The 23,481-nt window shown below is 41.7% G+C and overlaps 1 protein-coding gene across 1 annotated transcript; it reads left to right on the plus strand.

The window, feature by feature from the left end:
- The first annotated feature begins 10,034 nt into the window (after nucleotides 1-10,034).
- LOC138765032 (pleckstrin homology-like domain family A member 2) lies at nucleotides 10,035-18,296 on the plus strand. The gene is made up of 2 exons (XM_069941675.1): nucleotides 10,035-10,601; nucleotides 17,877-18,296. The coding sequence occupies exon 1, from the start codon at nucleotides 10,207-10,209 to the stop codon at nucleotides 10,591-10,593; it is 387 nt and encodes a 128-aa protein (XP_069797776.1). The 5' UTR covers nucleotides 10,035-10,206; the 3' UTR covers nucleotides 10,594-10,601; nucleotides 17,877-18,296.
- The last annotated feature ends 5,185 nt before the right edge of the window (nucleotides 18,297-23,481 follow it).

The raw sequence follows: 23,481 nt of genomic DNA on the forward strand, positions 1-23,481 counted from the left end.
AAACAGTGTGCACAATTTATAAAGACTGTGGGAGAAAAGCCATGCCGGACCTAACTTCCTAGAATGCCATGCAGCAGGCAAATCCGCTATGAATGCTCCATGTATGCTGTCGCACATACAGCCCTTTCTCTGCCTTGAGGAATTCTGAGGGCAGGTCCTCCATCATTTTTTCCCCATGGTATTTATAAATTGTACGTGATAGCACTACCAACTTTCCCATTCTGTATAAAAATAGTCTGCTATTACTATTTATTGCTCGCACTTTCCCACTGTCCCTTGTAAAGGTTTATATAGGTCGGCACAACAACAACAGGAGCTGAAGGGCTCATACCGTGTTGTACATAAAGGTTAATTATGTTATAATTAGGCATGATTAATTTTGTTCAAATATAAGATCATAATACATTGATCAGGATTTAGGGCAGGTTCACCATCATTCAATACGTCATGACGTCAACAGAAGAAGGTACAGCAGTCCTAATCATGGGGATGGCCCCTTTCAAGTGTGAAAATATTCAGTGTCCTAGTTAGGAGTGGCCAAGTGTGAAAAGTGAACCCCCCATTCCTATCCCAGGAATAGCCAATTTAGTGGGATGCAAGTGTGAAAGGGGCTTTAATTGTGCATTTATGTGCCGACAGATCAATAGCTCTGTTGAAAGTATCATTAAAAAAAATCCCCAAGTATTTCAGGTATCAAAAAAATTTTGATATTAAGACCAAAATCTTGATCTAAGGTAACAAGTATCTTAAGAGAGGAGGGAGAAGGAAGATGGAAAAGTTTAATGGAGGAATTATCAGGCTTAAAGCTTCGCTGGCGTAAACATGAATGGCAATATTGTTCTATCAAGTTATGCAATGGAGGATTAGGGGATTGAGAGGGAACAACCAGATATCTTGAATACTTTAGCACCCACTGAAGTTACAGAAATAGGGAACAGGACATTCTGAGCCCTTAATAATGTTTACTTTTAAATTAAACCATTGGTGAACAGGGAAAAATAGTCTGTCAGGAAATGAATTTTGGAACACCAAACAGTAAATGGACATAAAGAGTAAATGGCAGGGTCTTCAGGAACGTAGATGTACAGAGGGACCTTGGGGTTCAAGTTCATAACTATCTGAAATGATGACACACGTAGGTACGGAAGTGAAGAAGGCATTCATCAAACTTGCCAAGGCATTGAGTGTTGCATTTATACAACATATTGGTCAGGCTGCATCAGGAACATGCGTATGGTTTTGGCCACCACAATACAGGAAGTATGTGGTTGTATTAGAAAGAGAGCTGAAGTGATTCATCAAACTATTGCTTGAAATAGAGGAACATAATTAAACAGAGAGTCTGTACAGGCTGGGATTATTCTTACTGGGACATACTAGGCTGAGAGATGAAGACACTGTATGGAGGGTTTTTTTAAATTATGAGGAGTCCAGATAGATGTGAGATTATAGTCTTTCTCCAAGGAAGGAGGGGATAGTTTTAAGGGGAGAAATTTAAAGTAGATCTGAGGGGCAAGATTTTCACAGAGGATGGTGGGTATATGGAAAGAACTGCCAAAAGAAGTGGGAGAGGCAAATACTATCACAATGTTTAAAAGACATTGGACCAGGTATGTGGATAGGAAAAGAATAGAGGATATGGGCCTTATGCAGGAAAGGATATTTCTGTGGATATTGTGACGGATTATGTTATATTTTATATCATATATAGATATGCTTTAAAAGGAGATAAATTGTGGCAGGTTTTTTTAGTGTAGGTCACAAACAAACAACAAAACTGATCTCATTTTACAATGCCAGAGCTCTGCTCAAGCCAGACTGTCCAGGCTCCAATTACCTTTGCAAAAACTTTGAAGAATGGCTATAGAGACTTCACAAGTTGGGGTTAATTGGACATGCTGTGGAGTAGTGGACTATTTGGAAAGCAACAGTTGAATGGACTCAGAAGATTAGATCTGGTGCTGCAGTCTGTCTGAGGGCAGTTGGCTGTTCTAAGAGGGTCATGTGGTTTTCTCTGAGAGAGAGAGAGAGAGAGAGAGAGAGTGTTCAGTTCAGCAGCAACTGGGACTGGAACATGACAAGCTGGCAAGCTTGTGGAAAAGCCCACTTTGAAGATGGGTTGTGAGTTCTTAGATCAGCCTGGTCAAAGCCCTTGTGATCTATACAAGAGGAGATGGCTGGCTGCGGCATAATGTTTCACTTGAAATAAGGAAACAAAAAGGAACTCTGTGGTGACCTGACAAAAAGAGATTATCACCGGGAAAACCCTGACGGGGCAAGTTTCTTTGGCAAGTGGCTGATCGGAAGGAATCAGTTTGTATCCAGTGAGCAACAAATCTCTCTCTGAAAACTAACAAAAACCTTCCTGAGCGGTAACCATTTACCTTTCAAGCACCAAAGCCTGGTAAAATTCATAAATGGTAAATTCTGTGCACAGGACAAGAATTGCCTGATATCAGTCAACTTGGAGAAGTGAGCTTGTACTGTGAATCGAAGAACTTTCCTGAACTTACATATACACACATTACATACACATGAGCTTAGAATTAGAAGGGAGTTGAGTTAGGTTAATAATAATAAGTTAAAGTTTGAACCTGTTTTTAAGTTTAAAGATAATTAAAAGTAAATTTTGTTTAATTAACCATTTGTCTTGGTGAATTTCTATTGCTGTTGGGTTTTGGGGTCCTCTGGGCCCATAACAATACACAGCCCAGTCAGTATGAAATCACCCTGCTCATTGAGATCTCTTGCTGTTAGCACTGTTGCTCCATCTAGTGTCCATTCCTATATTACAACAGAGATTGCTCTTCAAAACCAACAGCACTTCTTCATTTGCTGAAGAACATTGTGGAGTGATGCCCTGATGCTTGGTTGAGCTACATTGGGGGTTGCGTGGGAGAAGGATGAAGATCGAGGCCCTGCTACCTACCATTCCACATTGATGGGTTGAAACCTTCATGAAAAAAACCTCCAGAAAATTTGCTCAAAGGATGGGGTTAAAGGAAAACAAATGTCATCCAGATTCCAGCAATTGTTTTCATATCTCCAAGGAAAATTCTTGCCAAGCTAATCTATTGTAGATTAAATGATACAGTTTGTTTGAGAATATTGATATGCAAATGTGCTATACAAGTGCAAATTTTGAAAATAAGATCTTAAAAAAATATTGGCGACCGATCCCCTCAAAGAGTTAATGAAATCCCTTTCACACAACAATCCAAAATGAAATGAAATCATACAACCACAGAACATTACAGCACAGAAACAGGCCCCTTTGGCCTTTCTAGTGTGTGCCAAACCATTTTTCTCCATTCACCCAGTCCATAGCCCTCCCCTCCCTCTTCCAGCGATGCACCTGCCCAAATTCTTCTTCAATGTTAAAATGAAGCCAGCATTCACCACTTCAGCTGGCATCTTATTCCACACCCACCATTCTTTATGTGAAGAAGATCCCCTTAATGTTCCCCTAAACTTTAACCCATCCCCTCTTAACCCATGTCCTGTGGTTTGTATCTCACCTACCCTCAGTAGAAAAAGCCTACCTATTTTTTCTCTGCCTATCCTCTTCATAATTTTAAATACCTTTATCAAATCTCCCCTCATTCTTCTATGCTCCAGGGAATAAAGTCCTAACCTGTAACTCAGTTCCTGAAGTTTGGGCATTATCCTAGTAAATCTTCACTGCAATCTTTCCATCTAATTGGTATCTTTCCTGTAGTTAAGTGACCAAAACTGCAGTCAATACTCCAAATATGGCCTCACCAATGACTTAATCAACTTTACCAATAACATCCAAACTCTTTTATTTAATACTTTGATTTATGAAGGCCAATATGCCGAAAGCTCTCTATGTCTACCACACTCCTCAGTACCCTACCATTTACTGCATAGGTCCTTTCTTGATTTGTCCTTACAAAATGCAAAACTTCACACCTCTCTGCATTAAATTCCATCTTCCATTTTTCAGCCCATTTTACCAGCTGATACAGATTCCTCTGTAAGCTTTTAAAAACTTAATTGTTGTCCACAGTGCCTCCAATCTTAGTGTTATCTGCAGATTTGCTGATCCAATTTATCACATTATAATCCAGATCATTGATAACAATGGTCCAGCACCAATTTCTGAGGCACGACTCGAGTCACAGACGTCTAGACTGAGAAGCAATCATCCACCACTACCCTCTGACTTCTCCTGTCTGTCCATTGTCGAATCCAGTTCTCTACTTTACCATGAATACCGAACATCTGAACCTTCCTGTCTAACCTCCCATGTGGGACTTTGTCAAAGGACTTACTAAAGTCCATGTAGACAATGGCCACATCCTTTCCTTCATCAACTTTCTTGGTAACCTCCTCAAAAAAACTCAACAAGGTTGGTTAAACATGACCTACCATGACAAAGACATGTTGACTATCCTTTAATCAATTCAAATAATTGTAAATCCAATCTCTTAGAACACTTTCCAGTAATTTACCTACTAATGATGACAGGCTCAACAGCCTATAATTTCCAGGGATACTTTTGATGCCTTTTCTAAACAACGGAACAATGTGAGCCACCCTCCCATCCTCCAGCACCACGGCTGGAGGACATTTTAAATATTTCTGCCAGAGCCCCTGCAATTTTTACACTAGTGTCCCTCAAGGTCTGAGGCTTGTGGATTTATCTACACTTAGTTGCTTTAAGACAGCAAACACCTCCTACTCTTTAATCAGTATAGGTTCAATGATCTCACTGCTTGTTTTTATTACTTCTCACGACTGTGCCAATTTCCTGAGTGAATACTGGTGAAATAAACCCATTTATGACCCCCCCCCCCCACCTCTTTTATCTCCATATGTAGCCAACCTCTTTAATCTTTGAGGGGACCAATTTTGTCCCTTAATATTCTTTTGCTCATAACATATCTGCAGAAACACTTAGGATTTCCCTTCATATTGTCTGCCAAAGCAATTTCGTGCCTTGTTTTAGCCTTCCTGATTTTATTTTTGTCTTTCTTGCTTTTTTTAAATACTCCTCAAGTACCTCATTTGCTCTGTGTTCCCCGGACCTTCTCTACACCCTCCAAACTCGATTCCCAATATCCCTCGAAAACCAAGGTTCCCGATGCCCACTAACATTGCCTTTAATCCTGATAGAAACATACAAATTGAGCACTCTCAAAATTTCACCTTTGAAGGTCTTCCGCTTACCTCACGCATCCTTGCCTGAAAACAACTTATCCCTATCCATACATTATAGATCCTTTATTTCCTCAAAATTGGCCTTCCTTCAATTTATAATCTCAACTCGTCCCAGACCTTTCCTTTTCCATAATTAACTTGAAACTAATGGAATTATGATCACTGGACCCCAAATATTCCCCTACTTATTCTACTGTTACCTGTCCTGCCTCATTTCCTAATAGGAGATCCAGTATTGCATTCTCTCTAGTTGGCGCCTCTATATATTGATTTATAAAATTTTCCTAAACTCATTTGACAAACTCAAAGCCTTCCAGCCCTTTTACATTATGGGAGTCCCAGTCAATATGTGGAACATTAAAATCTCCTATTTTCACAATGTTGTGTTTCCTGCAGCTGTCTGCTATCTCGCTGCAGATTTGCTCCTCCAATTCTCATTGACTATTGGACAGTCTGTAATACAATCCCATGGGTGAGGTCATATATTTCCTGTTCCTCATCTCCTCCTATATAGCCTCAGCTGAAGAGTCCTCTGGTCTGTCCTGTCTGAGCACAGCTGTGACATTTTCTCTGACAAGTTATGCCTCTCCTTCCCCTTTCATTCCCCACCCATTCTGTTACGTCTGAAGCAATGGAAGGCCCAGAACATTGAGCTGACACTCCTGCCCCTCCTGCAACCAAGTTTCACTAATGGCTACAATGTCATAATTCCATGTGCCAATCCATGTTCTAAGCTCATCTGCCTTTCTAAAATACTCCTTGCATTGAAATAGATCCACCTGAGAACATTTCCACCATGTTCTTCTAACGTTACATGCAATTTTCATGTCACCTTTCCCCCCCCTCCACTCCTCTATTTGCTCTGGTTCCCATCCCCCTTCAAATCTAGTTTAAACCCTCTGGAACAGCACTAGTAAACCTTCCCACTAGGATATTAGTCCCTCTCCAGTTCAGTTGCAAACTGTCCTGTTGGAACTGGTCCCACCTTCCCTGGAAGTGAGTCCAATGATCCAGAAACCTGAAGCCCTCCCTCCTGCACCACACATTAAGCTGCATTAGCCTCCTCTTGCTAACCCACTAACATGTGGCAAGTGTAGTGATCCTGAGATTACAACCCTGGAGATCCTGTTCTTCATCCAAGCGCATAACTCCCTGAACCCACCTTGGAGGACCTCTTCACCTTTTAGACCCACGTCATTGGTCCCTACATGGACCACAACATCTGACTGCTCACCCTCCATCCTGAGAATGCCGAGAACCCAATCTGAGATATCTTGGACCCTGGCACTAGGGATACTCAATCTCTTCCACAGAACCTACACCCCTGATTGAAACATACCAGGAGTGTAGGTTAATTGGGTGTAAGCGGATAGCATAGACTCGTGGGCCTGTTACCGTGTTGTATATAAAAAAACCCTCTTATCTGTCCCCGTAACTGTGCAATGCCCTATCATTATTGCTCACATCTTTTCCTCCCTTTTCTTCTCAAATCATCATCTTTATTTGTTGTTCATACCATGCTTGTGTGGTAAAGACGAGATAGAGTTTCTCCAGGACCATAGAACATATTTACATAAATAAAGATTAGAAGTTCAACACAAGTAAAATATTAAGACTTATACATTAACATTCCATGGAACCCAATCCCCAAATGATCTGGGAGTTCAAGATTCTAATGGCTTGGAGGAAAAAACTCTTACCCAATCTGGACCTAAGGGCCCGAGGGCTGCGGTACCTCCTACCAGATGGCAGAAAGAAGAACAGTTTACTTGAGGGGTGGGTGGAGTCCTTCACAATGCTTATTGCCCTTCACCTGCATCGAGTGTTGTAGATGTCCATCATGGTAGGAGATCTTTTCCGCTGACTTCACTGTCTTTTGCAGGGTTTCTTGGTCTGAGAAGGTACAGCTTCCAAACCAGGTGGTGATGCAGTTACACAGGTGTAGAGCTCTTCGAAAGAATCAAAGACTTGTTGATCCAAACCAAGGCTTTTATTAACAAAAGACAGGAGCTCTTCACAGGTGGCCGACCAGTCCGGAATGATCTGACCTGGCTAGGGACACAACCCTTTAAGGCCAGACAATAGGCGTGGCTTAGCTCTCAGCCAATCGCTGTAAGCACAGTCTAGATACAGTAACTATATACACTATGTACATTGGTGATAGATCTGTACTATCACAACAGGATGCTCTCAATACATTCTCTGTGGAATATTCTCTGTAGGATGGAGGGTGGGAGATGAACTTTCCTGAATAAGTAAATATGCTGCTGGGCTTTCTTGGTTATGGAACTTATGTCAAAGGACCATGTCTTAGCCACAGGATCAGATTCCATGACAGAAACCTGATCACCGTGACTTGTTCGTGGTAGGTCGTTTCCCCTCCGCCCACAATATCCAAACTGTTATACTTGCTATTAAGGTCAGCCACAGGGGTGCCCTGCAATGCCTGCCTTTTCCCTTTCCCTCTAATTACTGTCACCCATCTACCCTCCTCCTGCCTCCTAGGTGTGATAGCATCCCTGTAACTCCTGTCTATCACACCCTTTTCCTCCTGGAGTTCACCTGACTCAAGCTCCAATTCCTTAACTTGGTTTATCAGGAGCTGCAGCTGGATGCACTTGAAGCTAACATCGTCAGGGATCCTGCTGGCTCCCCTGAAGACTCACACTCTGTAAGAAGAACATTCCCCTGCTTTGGCTACTATTCCCACTTCTATGACTAGTGAGAAAAAAAAATGATACATAAAACCTACCCTTGTGTGATTCTACCTGCTCAACCCACTTTGTTCCTCGAATAGTGTGGCTTTTTTCTTACTTCAGCTCCTGCACCACCATCTCAGCCTCTATCTTGCCAAAACCTCTTGAGCCAAAGCCTTTCTGCTCTGACTCAGTCCACTCCAACAATGATCGCTCCCTCAATAACCGTTCCGACACACAGTCCCTCACCTTTATAGTGATGCAGAAACACCAGGACCATACATACTGTAAAATCACAAAACAAATTTCATTATGTGTATCATGGCTAGGCTCCATGAACAAAGATCTAGGCAGGAGCGAGGACATGAGCACGTCCTTCAATAGATTTTTTAGGTGGAGGGCAGTGTGTTCAGTACTGGCCCCACCCTTTACACCCAGGGTTTCTCTACCACAGCTCAGCACACTGGGATGGTGACAGCCATGTTCACAGGTCATAGGTGTTACATCAGAGTGACCTTCTCCTAGATGGATGACCTGACAAGGCTAATGAGCCCCATCCATCCAAATTTGAAATCAGACTTTTCCTTCTCTTCGACTGGCTATCAACTAAGGCTAACAAGCACAGCCTACCCATCCAGAAATATTGCTGTACACTCAGTTGCAGCATGACATAGCAAACTCAAGCCACTTCCAGTGAAAACGGGGGACACCAACAAGAAGTTGTTGCTAAGGATGCTGTAATGTAGGAGAGGCCATTTGCAGTGACCTCTTGCCTGGCAAACCAGAGAGTGGCCATGCAGCGATCACTATATTGAGAAAGGAGAGGCGATGCATTAAACGTGCACTTTCCTTGGGTGAGTGAGCCATCAGGCCCAGACCACACCTGCCTCCAGTGTGTGTGTGTGTGTGTGTTAATGAAATGCCTTTCACACAATCCAAAGCAAAACAAAACTGCAGATGCTGGTAAAATGAAATGAAAACAGAAAATGCTGGGAACTCGGAAACTCCAGAGGGTTGACAACTTGGCCTGCAACCTCACAGGCACCAGACATCGAGGACATCTACCTGAGGCGGTGTCTTAAAAAAGTAGCCTCTATCCTCAAAGACACCCAGGCCATGCCTTCCATCTATCTCCTGATGGGGTGTCTTAAAGAAGTAGCCTCTATCTTCAAAGACACCCAGGCCATGCCCTCTTCGCTCTGCTACCATCAGCAAAAAAGTCCAGCTGCCTCAAGAAGAGGCACAGGGGCAGCTTCTTCCCTGCTGCCGTCAGATTCCTGAATAATCAATGAACCAAAGACACGGCCTCAGTGTTATTGTTATTCTTCCATGGTTATCATCCGAACCCTTGCCCCCTGATGCTGCCACCAAGCCCCGAATTTCATGACTTCTTCACAACAATAAGTTCTGAAATGGAGAAATAATGGCGACTTTAGAAAGGAACGTTAACACTCTTCCTCTCTCATGAGAGGGTGGGGGGTGGGGGGGGGGGATGAGTGTAGGAAAACTGAGCGACGGCCATTCAGCCCACGCGTCCTTCGAGCAAGAACAGTTGCAGAGTGCGGCGTTGCGGGAACAAGGCAATCATCGCATGTCCAGTACGGGAGGGAGGCAGGGAATGAACACCCCTTGCAAAGGAGCCAGACTGAGGGGGGGGGGGGTAAATCGGAGGCCATGCATCTAGAAATCTTGCACCCTGTTGGCAGGGACGTGGGCAGATCGGAAAGAAGTGGGAGCGGTCAGCAATCTGTCTCTCGCTCTCTCTCTGGACCGCAGCAGGTGGTGGCCACAAAGAATGGCAGGAGAAGTGCTCTTCCTTTGCCTTGGAGGTTTTCCTTTGGTTTTATCCCCCCCCCCCCCTCCCGCAACGCCAGGACTTGTTTGGGGGGTGACGTTAAAGACGGGACTTCCCCCCCCAACGCCAGGACTTGTTGGGGGTGACGTTAAAGACGGGACTTCCCCCCCCCCCCAACGCCAGGACTTGTTGGGGGTGACGTTAAAGACGGGACTTCCCCCCCCCCCCAACGCCAGGACTTGTTGGGGGTGACGTTAAAGACGGGACTTCCTCGGTGATGCAGTCTCCCTCCTCCCTCCTCCCTCCTCCCCACTATCCGCTGCGGAGGAGCGAGCCTTTGATCTGCGAGACGTCAAAGCGGAGGGTTGGGCGAAGAAATGGCGAGATGAATAAAAAGGCCGCCGGGTCCCTGTTCCGCGGCTGCAGAGACCCGCGTCGGGCGCAGAGGAGCGATGCATTAGAAAAGAAGGGGGTCTCCCGTCCCAGAAGCTCCCCGGTCGAGAGGTGCAGGGAACGGCGGCGCGGCCGACAATGAGCAGCCAGCCCATCCTGAAGGAAGGGCTGCTGGAGAAGAGGAGCGACGGCTTGCTGCAGCTGTGGAAGAGGAAACACTGCCTGCTGACGGACGCCGGTCTCTGCATCCACGACCCGAAGGCGAGCCGGGCCAAATGCAAAGTGCTGGCCTTCGAGAACATGAAGACGGTGGACTGCGTGGAGAGGAAAGGCCGCTACGTCTACTTCACCGTGGTGATGACAGACAGCAAGGAGATCGACTTCAGGTGCCTGGAAGAGGCGACGTGGAACGCCGAGATCACCCTGGGGATGGTGCAGTTCAAGAACCGGCAGGCCATTCAGTCGGTGAAGTCGCGGCAGCTGGCCCACCTCTGCGCGCCCACACCCATCAGCACCGTGTCCTGATCCGGACGGTGAGTCCGGACCCGCTGCTCTGCCGCCACCGCGAGCCCGGTGAAATCAACAGGGTCACGCTGGTGCGGAGGGAGGGAGGGGGGCGCCTCTTTGATTTTGCTCCCCCCTGAGCCGGGTCTGTGTGTGCACGCCTTCGGACTGCTCCTCGCCCCGTCAGCTCATTGCATCGATTCAATGGGAGGGGGGTTCAGATTTAGTCCAGCAAACATCCATCGAGAAGACTGCGCTGTTTTTAAAGGGGATGGGATGGTGGAACCCGTTTACTGCTGGATGCCCAGAGGGCGAGAAGCAAGGGTATCTTTGCAGAAATCTAATCCGTTTGGGCATTTTCACAGGCGGACAGGATGGAATCTCCACCTCCCAGTGCCAACCCCCCCCCCCCCCCCCCACGTTTTTGAAACATTTCCCCCCCCCCCCCTTGATTATAGTCTGCTTGGATGAAAGATGCCCTCACCCCTGGATGTGAATCAAGTTGTTGATTTGGGAATCCAGTCGCTTACTTGCAAAGTATTGACAAAGAAACCTCCTGAAGGGCAGTGGGGTTGGGGGGGGGGGGGGGGTGGATATGTAATAAAATAGTTATCTTTAGTTTGGAGCTGAATTGGAATCCAGTCGCTTACTTGCAAAGTATTGACAAAGAAACCTCCTGAAGGGCAGTGGGGTTGGGGGGGGGGGGGGGGGGTGGATATGTAATAAAATAGTTATCTTTAGTTTGGAGCTGAATTGGGAATCCAGTCGCTTACTTGCAAAGTATTGACAAAGAAACCTCCTGAAGGGCAGTGGGGTTGGGGGGTGGATATGTAACAAAATAGTTATCTTTATTTTGGAGCTGAATTGGGAATCCACTCGTTTACTTGCAAAGTATTGACAAAGAAACCTCCTGAAGGGCAGTGGGGTTGGGGGGGGGGGGGTGGATATGTAATAAAATAGTTATCTTTAGTTTGGAGCTGAATTGGGAATCCAGTCGCTTACTTGCAAAGTATTGACAAAGAAACCTCCTGAAGGGCAGTGGGGTTGGGGGGGGGGTGGATATGTAATAAAATAGTTATCTTTAGTTTGGAGCTGAATTGGGAATCCAGTCGCTTACTTGCAAAGTATTGACAAAGAAACCTCCTGAAGGGCAGTGGGGTTGGGGGGGGGGGGGGGTGGATATGTAATAAAATAGTTATCTTTAGTTTGGAGCTGAATTGGGAATCCAGTCACTTACTTGCGAAGTATTGACAAAGAAACCTCCTGAAGGGCAGTGGGGGGTGGGGGGTGGATATGTAATAAAATAGTTATCTTTATTTTGGAGCTGAATTGGGAATCCACTCGTTTACTTGCAAAGTATTGACAAAGAAACCTCCTGAAGGGCAGTGGGGGTTGGGGGTGGAGGGGGGGGGGTGGATATGTAATAAAATAGTTATCTTTAGTTTGGAGCTGAATTGGGAATCCAGTCACTTACTTGCGAAGTATTGACAAAGAAACCTCCTGAAGGGCAGTGGGGGTTGGGGGTGGGGGGGGTGGATATGTAATAAAATAGTTATCTTTAGTTTGGAGCTGAATTGGGAATCCAGTCGCTTACTTGCAAAGTATTGACAAAGAAACCTCCTGAAGGGCAGTGGGGTTTGGGGGGTGGGGGGGGTGGATATGTAATAAAATAGTTATCTTTATTTTGGAGCTGAATTGGGAATCCAGTCGCTTACTTGCAAAGTATTGACAAAGAAACCTCCTGAAGGGCAATGGGGGTTGGGCTGGGGGGGTGGATATGTAATAAAATAGTTACCTTTATTTTGGAGCTGAATTGGGAATCCAGTCGCTTACTTGCGAAGTAATGACAAAGAAACCTCCTGAAGGGCAGTGGGGTTTTGGGGGGGGGGGGGTGGGTGGATATGTAATAAAATAGTTATCTTTATTTTGGAGCTGAATTGGGAATCCAGTCGTTTACTTGCAAAGTATTGACAAAGAAACCTCCTGAAGAGCAGTGGGGGTTGGGGGGTGGATATGTAATAAAATAGTTATCTTTATTTTGGAGCTGAATTGGGAATCCAGTCGCTTACTTGCAAAGTTTTGACAAAGAAACCTCCTGGTGGGGGATGGGGGGGAGGAGGATAGGATTTGGCATCATATAAATTTCAAGGTTTGCTCATACAGGACCCTCCTTTTTCAGTAGCAATTTTAAATTCATCAAAATTTTTTTTTAAAATAATGTATTTCATATGAGCTGGCAGATTTGGGTACTTTGAAAATGGGCAATGCATTGACATAATTCACTTTGAGATTACATTTTCACATATGATTGGTAGTGGAATTTCATGAAAGATTCACAAACATTGGATTATTTAACTTGGGGCCCAAGTTCTTTGCTGTTTGCTGACTCTCTAAGCCGTAACTCATCGGGATGACTGGCTTGATTTCAAAATTCTCATCTCCTTTAATGTTTAAAATAAATTTTGTATGAAAAAGTGTTTCAATTAATGGGAAGGCAGTTTCAAATGCTGTACATTCATTGTATATTTTCTTGTACCTCCCTGTGAATTAATTAACAAATAGTGCACTTCCCTGGACTAGTCCCAGTGTGCTAGTAATCTTCGTGAATCACTGCTCTTTGTGATTTTAATAAATGAATGACCTGGATCAAGAAGTGGAAGTAAAGATTAGTCAATTTGCAGATGACATAAAGGTTGGAGGTTTTGTGGATAGTGTAGAAGGTTGTAGTAGGTTACAACAGGATATAGATAGAGTGCCAAGTTGGTTGGAGAAGTGGCAGATTGGGTTCAATCAGGATAAGTGTGAAGAGATGCACTGAAAGGTTGAACTTTAAGGTGGTTAATGGTCCTTATCAGTGTGGAAAAACAGAGGGACTTTGGGTTCCAAATCCATAGATTTTTCAAAGAAGCCATGCAGGTTGATAGGGAAATTAAGGTTTATGGTATGCTGGCCTTGAGTAGTCAGATTGAGAACTAGAGCCGTGGGATAATTTTGCAGGTTTATAAATCTCTGGTTAGACTACACTTGGAATAATTTTGTTCAGTTCTGGTCGACTCATTGTCAGAAGGATATGGAAGCTATGGAGAGGGTGCAGAGGAGATTTACCAAGATGTTGCCAGAATTGGAGAACAAATCTTATGAGGCAGGGTTAACAGCTTTTTTTCTTTGCACTGAAAAATGATGAGGTGACTTAATGGAGGTCTACAAGATTATGAGAAGCATAGATAAGGATGGATAGGCTTGGGGTGACAGTAGAAAATACCAGAGGACAATTTTTAAGGTGTGGTGAGAAAATTTTAGAGGAGATGCCAGGGGTAAGTTTATACGCGCAGAGAGTATTGGGTACCTGGAATGCTGGTGATGAAGGCTGGAATATGGGTACATTTCAAAGACTCTTAGATGGATCCATGGTTGCAAGAAGAATATAAAGGGTTATGGGTGTGAGCTATGGGAGGTTTAGTTAGCTGAGTAGATTTATATAGATTGGCACAACTTCAACCTACTCAACCGAAGAGCCTGAACTATCATGTTTTCTGCTCTAATCGTAGTGTCATGACTGGATCCATTTACAAACAGTGGTATTAGACTCTAAAACATTTTCTAAACAACAAATCTGGAAAGTACTTGTGAATTATCCTTGGTCTAAAGTTCAAATATTGAATAATAAGGCTCTGGAAATGAACTTAGATGTGAAAGTTACTAGCATAAATTAATACTTTAAGAAAATAAAGATGAGGATTTGACATTTAAAAAGCAGAAGTCATCAAATGCCATATAAGTACATTTGTAAGTGCCCTTAATTGGGAGATTATCTCCCTGCAGCACCAAGTCAGCATCAATTTTCCATTATGGTGCCAATCCTTTCATATTGCATCCAAGTGCCTTGTTTTTAAATTTCAACCAAGTTGTGCTTGCACTTACTGGATCCAAAGGCACTTTGTTTGTACAACATCCAGCTGGCCATTCTATGAGAGTTTTTATTCTGAAGTGAATTGCTTTAGGCTTGTGCATTGTGCTGGAGGTGCAACATGTGCCCCACAAGATTTAAAAAAAAAACACCTTCAAGCTGTTCAATTGGGTTATGTGATCCCACTGTTAATCGCCATTATGGAAGACAAAATGAAAATAAACCACCATAGTTAAAAATTTTTGACAAGGCAACCCGCTGGCCTAAATTGGAGTTGAAATCCTATTATTCAATTTTTAAAAAGATGAATGTTAAAATACAATGTTTATGTGCAATAACTACCAACACAATTTGAATTATTTGCGTGAACTGTGAATGGAATATACACCATAGTTTCATTCTGTCACGTTGCTTCAAATCTCTCCTTAACATTTGGTACAATATCAAATAACACAGAAATTTTGGAGACTTGCGTGAACTGAAATAATCTTGGAGGGTCTTTATCATGAAAATTAGTGTCTATAAAGTTCAGCAGTACAGGGATCTGAATATCATCAACTATGATGGCCAGTGACTTGTCTTGCCATCAGAATGCGACGCTTTGAAAGTGAGTTAACCTGGTAATGCATTGACACAATTGACTCTTGACATTATATTTTCAAGTATGACTCGCATTAGAATTTCATGAGAGATTCAGGAACATAGGGTTATGTTACATAGGGGCCCAGGTTCATCGCAGTTTGCTGATGTTCCAAGCCATAACTCATCAGGCTGACTTGTTTTACCATCCAGACAAAACAAATTCTTTCAAACCAAGGTATTACAGTACTTTAGTGATTCACTTGGCACTTTTGAGAGTTGGATAGATTATCACATTCAATGTAATATTTGTTCAGACTTCATATAAATCACTTTCACAATCACTAAATGTGAAATATTTTGAATATGGCAGTGACACTAATTTTTTTAATGCTATAATTTAAAAAATAAGCGTTCTTAATTTTGAAAGTAATATTAAGAACTTCCACTTTGTGACAATATTTTTATGATTTGAAATTTGAAGTAGAAAAGTTTATCTTTAATTATATTTGATTTTTCTCAACATGCTGTTTGGTGTATCCAGGATGTCTAATATTCAAATTAAAAATTTGTGATTGTAATATCTTCTTTAGTACTCTGACTGAAATAGATTTTAAATTTGATTTCCCAACATATAATTCATTTGCATGAGCCCCCCCTCCACAAATTGTACTCCGCTAGATCTGTAATTGTTTTACAAGACAGCATAATACTCAGATGTGAACATCATTAACATTGGTTCCAAGTCAATGGAACAGTCAATTTTTCTGGAGCTGTCACTAGGACAGTACATTTACACCTTTACACATTTACATCATTTTTAAACCCTATAAAACCCTACTGAAGCCTGCTGAAATAACTATTTCATGCATTTTATATCATATTCCAGATGTTGGTTACAAATACTGTATCACTGGGTGACAAACTGGAATTTGAGGATGGGGAAAGTGAACAATTTTCATTTCCTTGTAGTATAATTAATTATCTTCATCGGGACATTTAGAAATGCAATCAAGCTTATTGATGATTTGCTTGTAATAGGATGCCCATAAAATTTCTGATGTGACCAGAATATAATGTATCCCAGAAAGTATTTGACATAATAATGCACGTATTGCAAACGTAAGACTCTTGCCTTGTTACTGTTGAATGAATTAAACCACAAGATGCAATTTTAATAATTTCAGCTCATATGATGAAACTTTTTTAAGTACAATGCATTAACAGACAAATTCGAATTAAAAACAATTGGATTGTAATTCAGACTTGGAGAAAATATGCCCTTGTTATCCACTATAAGTAATGTATTTCTCCTTTATAACCTTACAATAGCTTATATTCAACTGATGATATTTGAACTCACTTCAAAAAAAATTCTGAACTTGCATCGATTTCTTGATTCGGTGACATTTAAATGTAGTTCAGTTGGTTACACCATAGGATCATCTGAATGTATAAATTTTCTGGTTATAACCATGATTTACTGAGATGGGTCTAACATTACTGTGATTGAGGAGAAAATACACCAGTGCAGAGTTCAGAAGAATGATGGGTAATCTCATTGAACCACATGGCTCAATAGGTGAAAGGCATGATCTCAGGTTATTAGTTCATCCATTATAATGAAAGTGTGCATGGAGGGGGAAATAATTCAATTGAAAGACTGTGAAACGCTAGTTTTCTGCACCTCTGAGGGCAACAGTTGCTGACTATGGTATATGCAAGGTTGAAGTTAACAGATTTTTGTATCTGATATGGAAATCCACGGGAGACAGCAGAAGTCAAACACAATCTGCTGGATGAACTCGTGGGCTATGCAGCATCAGTGGGAGAAAAGTATGGTCATTGTTTTGAACTGAAACTTTTCATCAGGATCTCTAGCAGATTGTGTTTGGGGATCCAGTGGGTAAGAGAAGTTGAGGTTTAGGATCAGTCGTACTGGAAAATTACAGAAAATGCTGAATTGGCTGCTGTTTTTGTTCAGACTGCATTGCAACTCAGATTAATTGATTTAGTTTCAACACTGGCTGTGTTGGGTGCCGGTGTGCTGAAAGTACCATCCGCCACAAATTGCTTCACATCTGTGGAAGAATCTGGGGTTCCCAAATTGGCATCATTAGTTCCTTCATAATTCACTAAACTGAAATAGGTCATCCTCAAGCCTGAGGGATTGACTAAGAAGAAGAAATAATTCATCACCTACTTGCAAGGACAAATTGGACTTTAAAGTTGTATAAAAATGGTACAAATTTCTCGTCCCAACATTATGCTTGCTGCGAAGTTCCATATCATGTCCCAAATTGCGTCAGAATAAATAACCTTGTATTCCTTTGAATTGTGCTTGAATGTGCACTGATTATTTTTAGAATCCACATATTTTTTTTTTAAAAAGAGAGTTGGGTTATTAACCATTGTAGCTGTGAGCAGATGACAATTGGCTTCTTTTGGTAAGGGAAAATAAGTTAGTTTGCATTTGTAGAGTTTCCAGTGACTTCCTAGTGAGTATCTGCATGTGTCAACTTTGTGCAAGGACAAAACAAGGTTTGGCTGCAATCACCAAGCAGCAATTTATTGAAGCTTGTACATTAATTAGGATTCATCGGATGAATGCATCCTGCACATGGGAAACTGATTCAATTTTACATGAAAGATTAAATGGAGAGATGCAAGAGATTGCCTTGGATATTTTTCTCTTGGGATTGTTCATTTTGTTTTTCTTTTGCTTTTTCAAAGTTATCAACTTAAGCTTCGAATTGCATGATTTTCTTTCCTTAAAGCCCTGTTTGTTTAACTTTTCGATGTCATTCTTTGTCTCCAGGTATTAAACGTATGCAAAAGTAATGAACAATTATTGACCTGCAACCAAACTACGTTGAATTGGAGAAGATTAATTATGTATCTTCAGTCATCACAAGAATATACATGAATTCAACCAAATGACAATCATGAATCAAAATGGATGTATTTTCATGAGAAAGAACACAATAAGATTCATTATTCACAAAATGCTTTTAAGTCTTAATTTTTTATTTATTAAATGACCAATACTCACTGTAGTGACGACTTCATTAAAGTCATGCATAATACATTGTAAATTACTATGCCTAGTTTATTTATTTAGATATATTGTACTTCCAATGCTTAACATTGTGATTTTACTCTGCCAAATGGGAAATATTGCAATCCGTATGACAACTTTTTGCCTGTTATGCTGTAAATAAAAAAAAAAGCAAATGACTATGTACTGAAACTATTTTGAATTTGAAAGCAAAGATATAATTGCATATGACACCAAGTAAGGAAGGTGGTGGGCAAGGTCATTATTACAGGGAAGCAGAAAGATTTGGAAAAGGAGACGAGAGAAAAAATAGTTGCTGGCTGTTGTTGAGTATGTTTATTCAAAGATTAAAGCAGTGCCTTTCCACTCACCCTATGCGAGGTCTGTGCTCTGTGATTAGTAAGGGGTGGCTTAAGCTGCTATGTGAGTGCGAAAGGAAGGGAAGGTTGAGAATCATTGCTCTAGACTCGATTGTTAATTGAAATATTTTGCTTGAGAAAAATTGTCATTGGCCCTTTTCCTTTGGAGTTATGAAGCTGCACTTAACAAGTCAATTAGGTACAATTAAAAACAGTGGTTTTCAACCTTTTTCTTTCCACTCACCTACCACCTTAAGCAATCCCTTACTAATCACAGAGCACCTATGGCATAGGGAATACTTAAAGGGTATGTGAGTGCAAAGAAAAAGGTTGAGAACCACTGGATTAAAGGGTATCAACTTTTGTAACAAATTAATTATATAGTTGCAGGTGGTAAGGTTTAATCCCATATAGAAATGTATTCCCTTCTCCTCACTGGCTTGTCTGAAAGTCACCTGAACTGAACTCTGATGCCAACTGGATTGCCATTTTCATCCTATATCACATGTTACTCTCTGGGATTTCCCACTTGAATCACTACTCAAAGCCCTTCTCCCTTCAACTTGTGGTGAGATCAATGATGGGAGCAGCCACATTGAATAAAGGTACCAGCTTCTGCAGTGAAATGATCCTCTGGTAAAATGTTAGAAAGAGAAATCTCTTACGACCTTGAGGCAATAGAGCAAGGTGACCAACCTTTTAATTTTCAATTGAGACATACAGCACGGTAACAGGCCATTTTGGCCCACAAGTCAGTACTGACCAATTAATCTACACCCCCAGGGTCAAAATGGCCTGTTAGTGTGCTGTATACCTAAAATGAAAATTAAAAGGTCAGCCACACCTGCAATAGAGTCTCACAGCTCAGGACCAATGCCACAATATGGTTGACAGATGTTGCATTGTGTTTGATAAGAGTAGATATAGGCATAATACAGCAAGCTTTCCCCCACATCATCTTGGTATCCCTGGGTGTTGTGGATGTTTCCACTCATTTAGAAATTTCCCACCCATGCTTTCCAAGAGTGAGACCATAAACTAGCTGCTCTGGCTCATCCTATTCAGTGATTATTTTCCAATTGCCCATCATCATACTTCCTGGTACCTAGGCAAGAACCCTGAAAGTGAAGGAGAATTTACCTTTGACTTTCAGTTTTGCTGTGGCTACAGGATAAAATGAATGATAAAGTAAGATGCTCCTATGTTAGCTGTGGTCTGCAGACTGCTGACATCAGACAGAACCTGAAAGGCTGAAATCCCTGAGAGTGAAGGAGAATTTTCCTTTGCCTTTCTGTTTCTGTCTGATGTCAGCAGATCCCAGCCAGTGTGGGAGCACCTTGGTTATAATTTTTATCCAGCAGACATTGCAAATTCTTCTCATGTTTCCTTTCCTGTGCTCAGCAAGATAGCATGACCATTTCACTGCATGGCCAGATAGTTTAGCATATTTATTATTGCTGCATAGAACAGTACAGATCCTTTGGTCATCGATGACATGCTGACCCAAATATTTCTTACTTTAAAAACACTCCCTACTCTATAACCCTCTATTTTTCTTTCATCCATGTGTCTAAGATGCCCCCCATGTTTCAGCCTCCACCACCATCCCAGGCAAGGCATTCTCGGCACCCACAACTCTGCGTTAAAAAAAACTAACCCCTAATGTCTCCCCTAAACTTCCCCCCTTAACTTGTATATATGTCCTCTTGTGTTTGCTGATCCTGCCCTGGGTAAGAGGTGCTGGCTGTCCACCTTATCTTTGCCTCGCATAATCTTGTAGACCTCTTATCAAGTCTCCTCTCATCCTTCTACAGTACAAAGAGAAAAGTCCCACCTCTTCTAATTTTGCGTCATCAGACTTGTTTCCCAATCCAGGCAACTTCCTGGTAAATCTCCTCTGTATCCTCTCCAGAACTTCCGCATCCTTCCTATAATGAGGTGACCAGAAATGAACACAATACTCTTAAGTGTGGTCTTACCCAAGATTTGTAGAGTTGGAACATGACTTCTCCACTTCTGAATTCAATCCCTCTATTAATGAATCCCAGCATCCCATAGGCCTTCTTAACTATCCTATCAACCTGTGCGATGACCTTGAGGGATATATGGATTTGAACCCCAAGGTCCCTCTGTTCATCCACACTTTAAGTAACTGACCATTAGCCCTCTACTTAGCCTTCTGGTTAGTCCTCCAAAATGCATCACCTCACACTTATTCAGATTGAAATCCATCTGCTACTTCTCTACACAACTCTGCATCCTGTCAATATCCACTTGTAACTTTCTACAACTTTCAGCTCCATCCACGATTCTTCCAACTTTTGCGTCATATGCAAACTTACTAACCCATCCTTCTGCCTCTTCATCAAGGTTATTTACAAAAATGACAGAAAGCAGGCTAGCAGACCTCCACAAGTCACTGACCTCCTGGCAGAATACTTTCTTCCAACCCAATATGTAATCCACACAGCCATTGATCCCGTGTCTCATGACTTTCTGGAAGAGTTTCTCATGGTCAAATGCATTGCTTAAATCCATGTAGACCACATCTAATGCCCTGCCCTCATCAATTTCTTTTATTACCTCATCAAAAAACTCAATTAGACTCATGAGGCACAAAGCTCTGCTGACTATCCTTTAGTAGACTGTACATCTTCAAATGCTCATAGATCCTATCTCTCCATTAGTTTGGACATAAGACTCACCGGTCAGTCTATAATTCCCAGGATTCTCCCTATTACCTTTTTTAAACAAGAGGACTACACTTGTCATTTTCTAATCCTCCGGCACCTCCCCTGCAGCCAAAGTGGATTCAAAGATCATCGCTACTGCCCCAGCTATCTCTTCTCTCACTTCCCACAGCAAGCTGGGGTACATTTCATCTGGCCCCAGAGACTTATCACTCTTGATGTTTCTAAGAAGATCCAACACTTCCTTTTCCTTTATAGCAATGAAGCAGAGAAAGTCATATTAAGCTGAAGTCTTTTCACAGAGGTTGTATGGCCCATTGAATAAATGTTGACTCTCAGAATATTTCCTTCAATCCCATCACCACTTGTTTCCTGTAACTTATTTTTTTCTCGTGTTCCCATCAACTGATTTTTCTGCCTTGGGTAATTTACAGTTGACAATCAACTTGCCAGCATGTCTTTAAGATTATGGGGGGAAAAAAAACTGAGCCTCCAGGGCAAATACATGTAGTCATAGAGAGAATGTACAGAGATGACTTAGAAAATACTGGATCTGAACATTAAAGTCCACGTCTGCAGAACTTTGAAGCAGCAGCACCTCTCTTTGTGTCTCTCTCCCTTTCATTCCTGCTGAGTATTATCTGAATTTATGAACAAGTCTTGGAGAAAGAAGTTGGAGAAGCTTAGCTCAAAGTTGTGCCCAGGATCTTCTTTCACTCACACCATTTAGTTATTATTCATTGATCAATTTATTGGAATTTGTTGAAGTAACATGCTGGGAACAAAGATATGTTAAGAGTCCTCATCTGACGTCTTCTCTTCATTGCCCTGTTGCCCTCTTCTAGTACGTAAGTTAATAAATTAATCACGGGTAAAATTCTGCATTGGGCTCCATTTCCACCCAAAAGTCTCCTCTCTGTAATCTGCCAAAAATCTTTCTTACCTCCTTCAATTTCTAATCTATGCACCATTCACTGATTTCACCAGAGATGTGATGTCAATATCGGTGTGAAGGTTTGTACTATTCAGTTCTATTTTAGATGTTTAGTTAAACTCCAGGAAGCTAAAATCCTCTTGCTTTAACCCCACCCCTTCTCCATTGAACATTGCTTCAATTCTATCACTTCGGCTCACACTGTTATTGTAGCTTAACCCTGATCTGACATTCTAATATCCAATCTGCTAGATCACTAGATTGTTTGCTTTGACTTCTGCAATTTGCTTGTCTCTGTAGCTGTAACTTTTATTGCTGAAAGTTTAATTATTGCTTTCATTACCTATATCCCAAAATAACAAAATGTTCTGGTGCACAATCCATGACCTTTTTACATTTGAACACATCCAGTTGTCGAGGCCCTAAATTATAACAAGTCCAGAAAGTTGTCTTACTGAGAGGGACTTTCCTATTTCAATGGGATATAGATCGGCCCACATTAGCTTAATACTGGGTAGCCTTATTTTTCTTAAAATGTTCCTGACAACAAAGACACAGACTAAAGACAGGGATTAAATAGTTGGCTGAGTTTAGTAGTCAGAATGGTAACATCCAGAACAGAAACGGACCAGCCATGGATTCTTCCAGTGGTGAAGCTATAAGATCTATTAAGTTTATTTGTCATGTTATATTTGGTGCAGTAAGCAGGGTTCTTCTGCAAGTAGTCTAACAGGACAACTCTGATATTCGTACAACCATATAAACAAGACCATAATTATAGAGTATAGATTCAACATGAAAAAAATAATAAATTAGTGCAATGCAAGAGTATCATGAGATAACTGTGTGGGGTTTAATCAGAAGCCTGATACCTGATGTGCTGAGTTCCTCCAGTTTCTCATTATTTGTTCCATCTGCATACTCTAAGATTCTCCCTGAAGTAGAGGAATTAAGGATAATGCAGGTTTTTAATAATATCCACAAAAAAGTTATTTCTTCAATAATAGTGTTTCCAACCTGCCATTTAATGACTTCCCATTCCAATCCCAGCCTGTTCATTACTCATTCCATTAGCTCGTTTGTTCAAATCAGATTCCTGATATTTAGAATGAATGGGGGGAAATGGTGAGGAAGGAACTTTACTGCTCCCACTCATTATATTTTTTTTCTCTACTTTAATAATGTTATAAGATGCATGATGCTAGATCTGTCCCACAATTACGTTTCATTTGAAATTTATATGGAGGCCTAGCATTGTATCTTTTCTGAATTTTGCAGATCATTCCTCTCCACTGTGTTTAGTGTGATAACTGCCCAGGTAGCATTACTTCTTATGTAGCAGCTCTCCAAACTCTTTTCCTGCCTGGGCAGTTTTCCGGAAA

Source organism: Narcine bancroftii, chromosome 5 (assembly GCF_036971445.1).
Source record: "Narcine bancroftii isolate sNarBan1 chromosome 5, sNarBan1.hap1, whole genome shotgun sequence".
Taxonomy (NCBI): Eukaryota; Metazoa; Chordata; class Chondrichthyes; order Torpediniformes; family Narcinidae; genus Narcine; species Narcine bancroftii.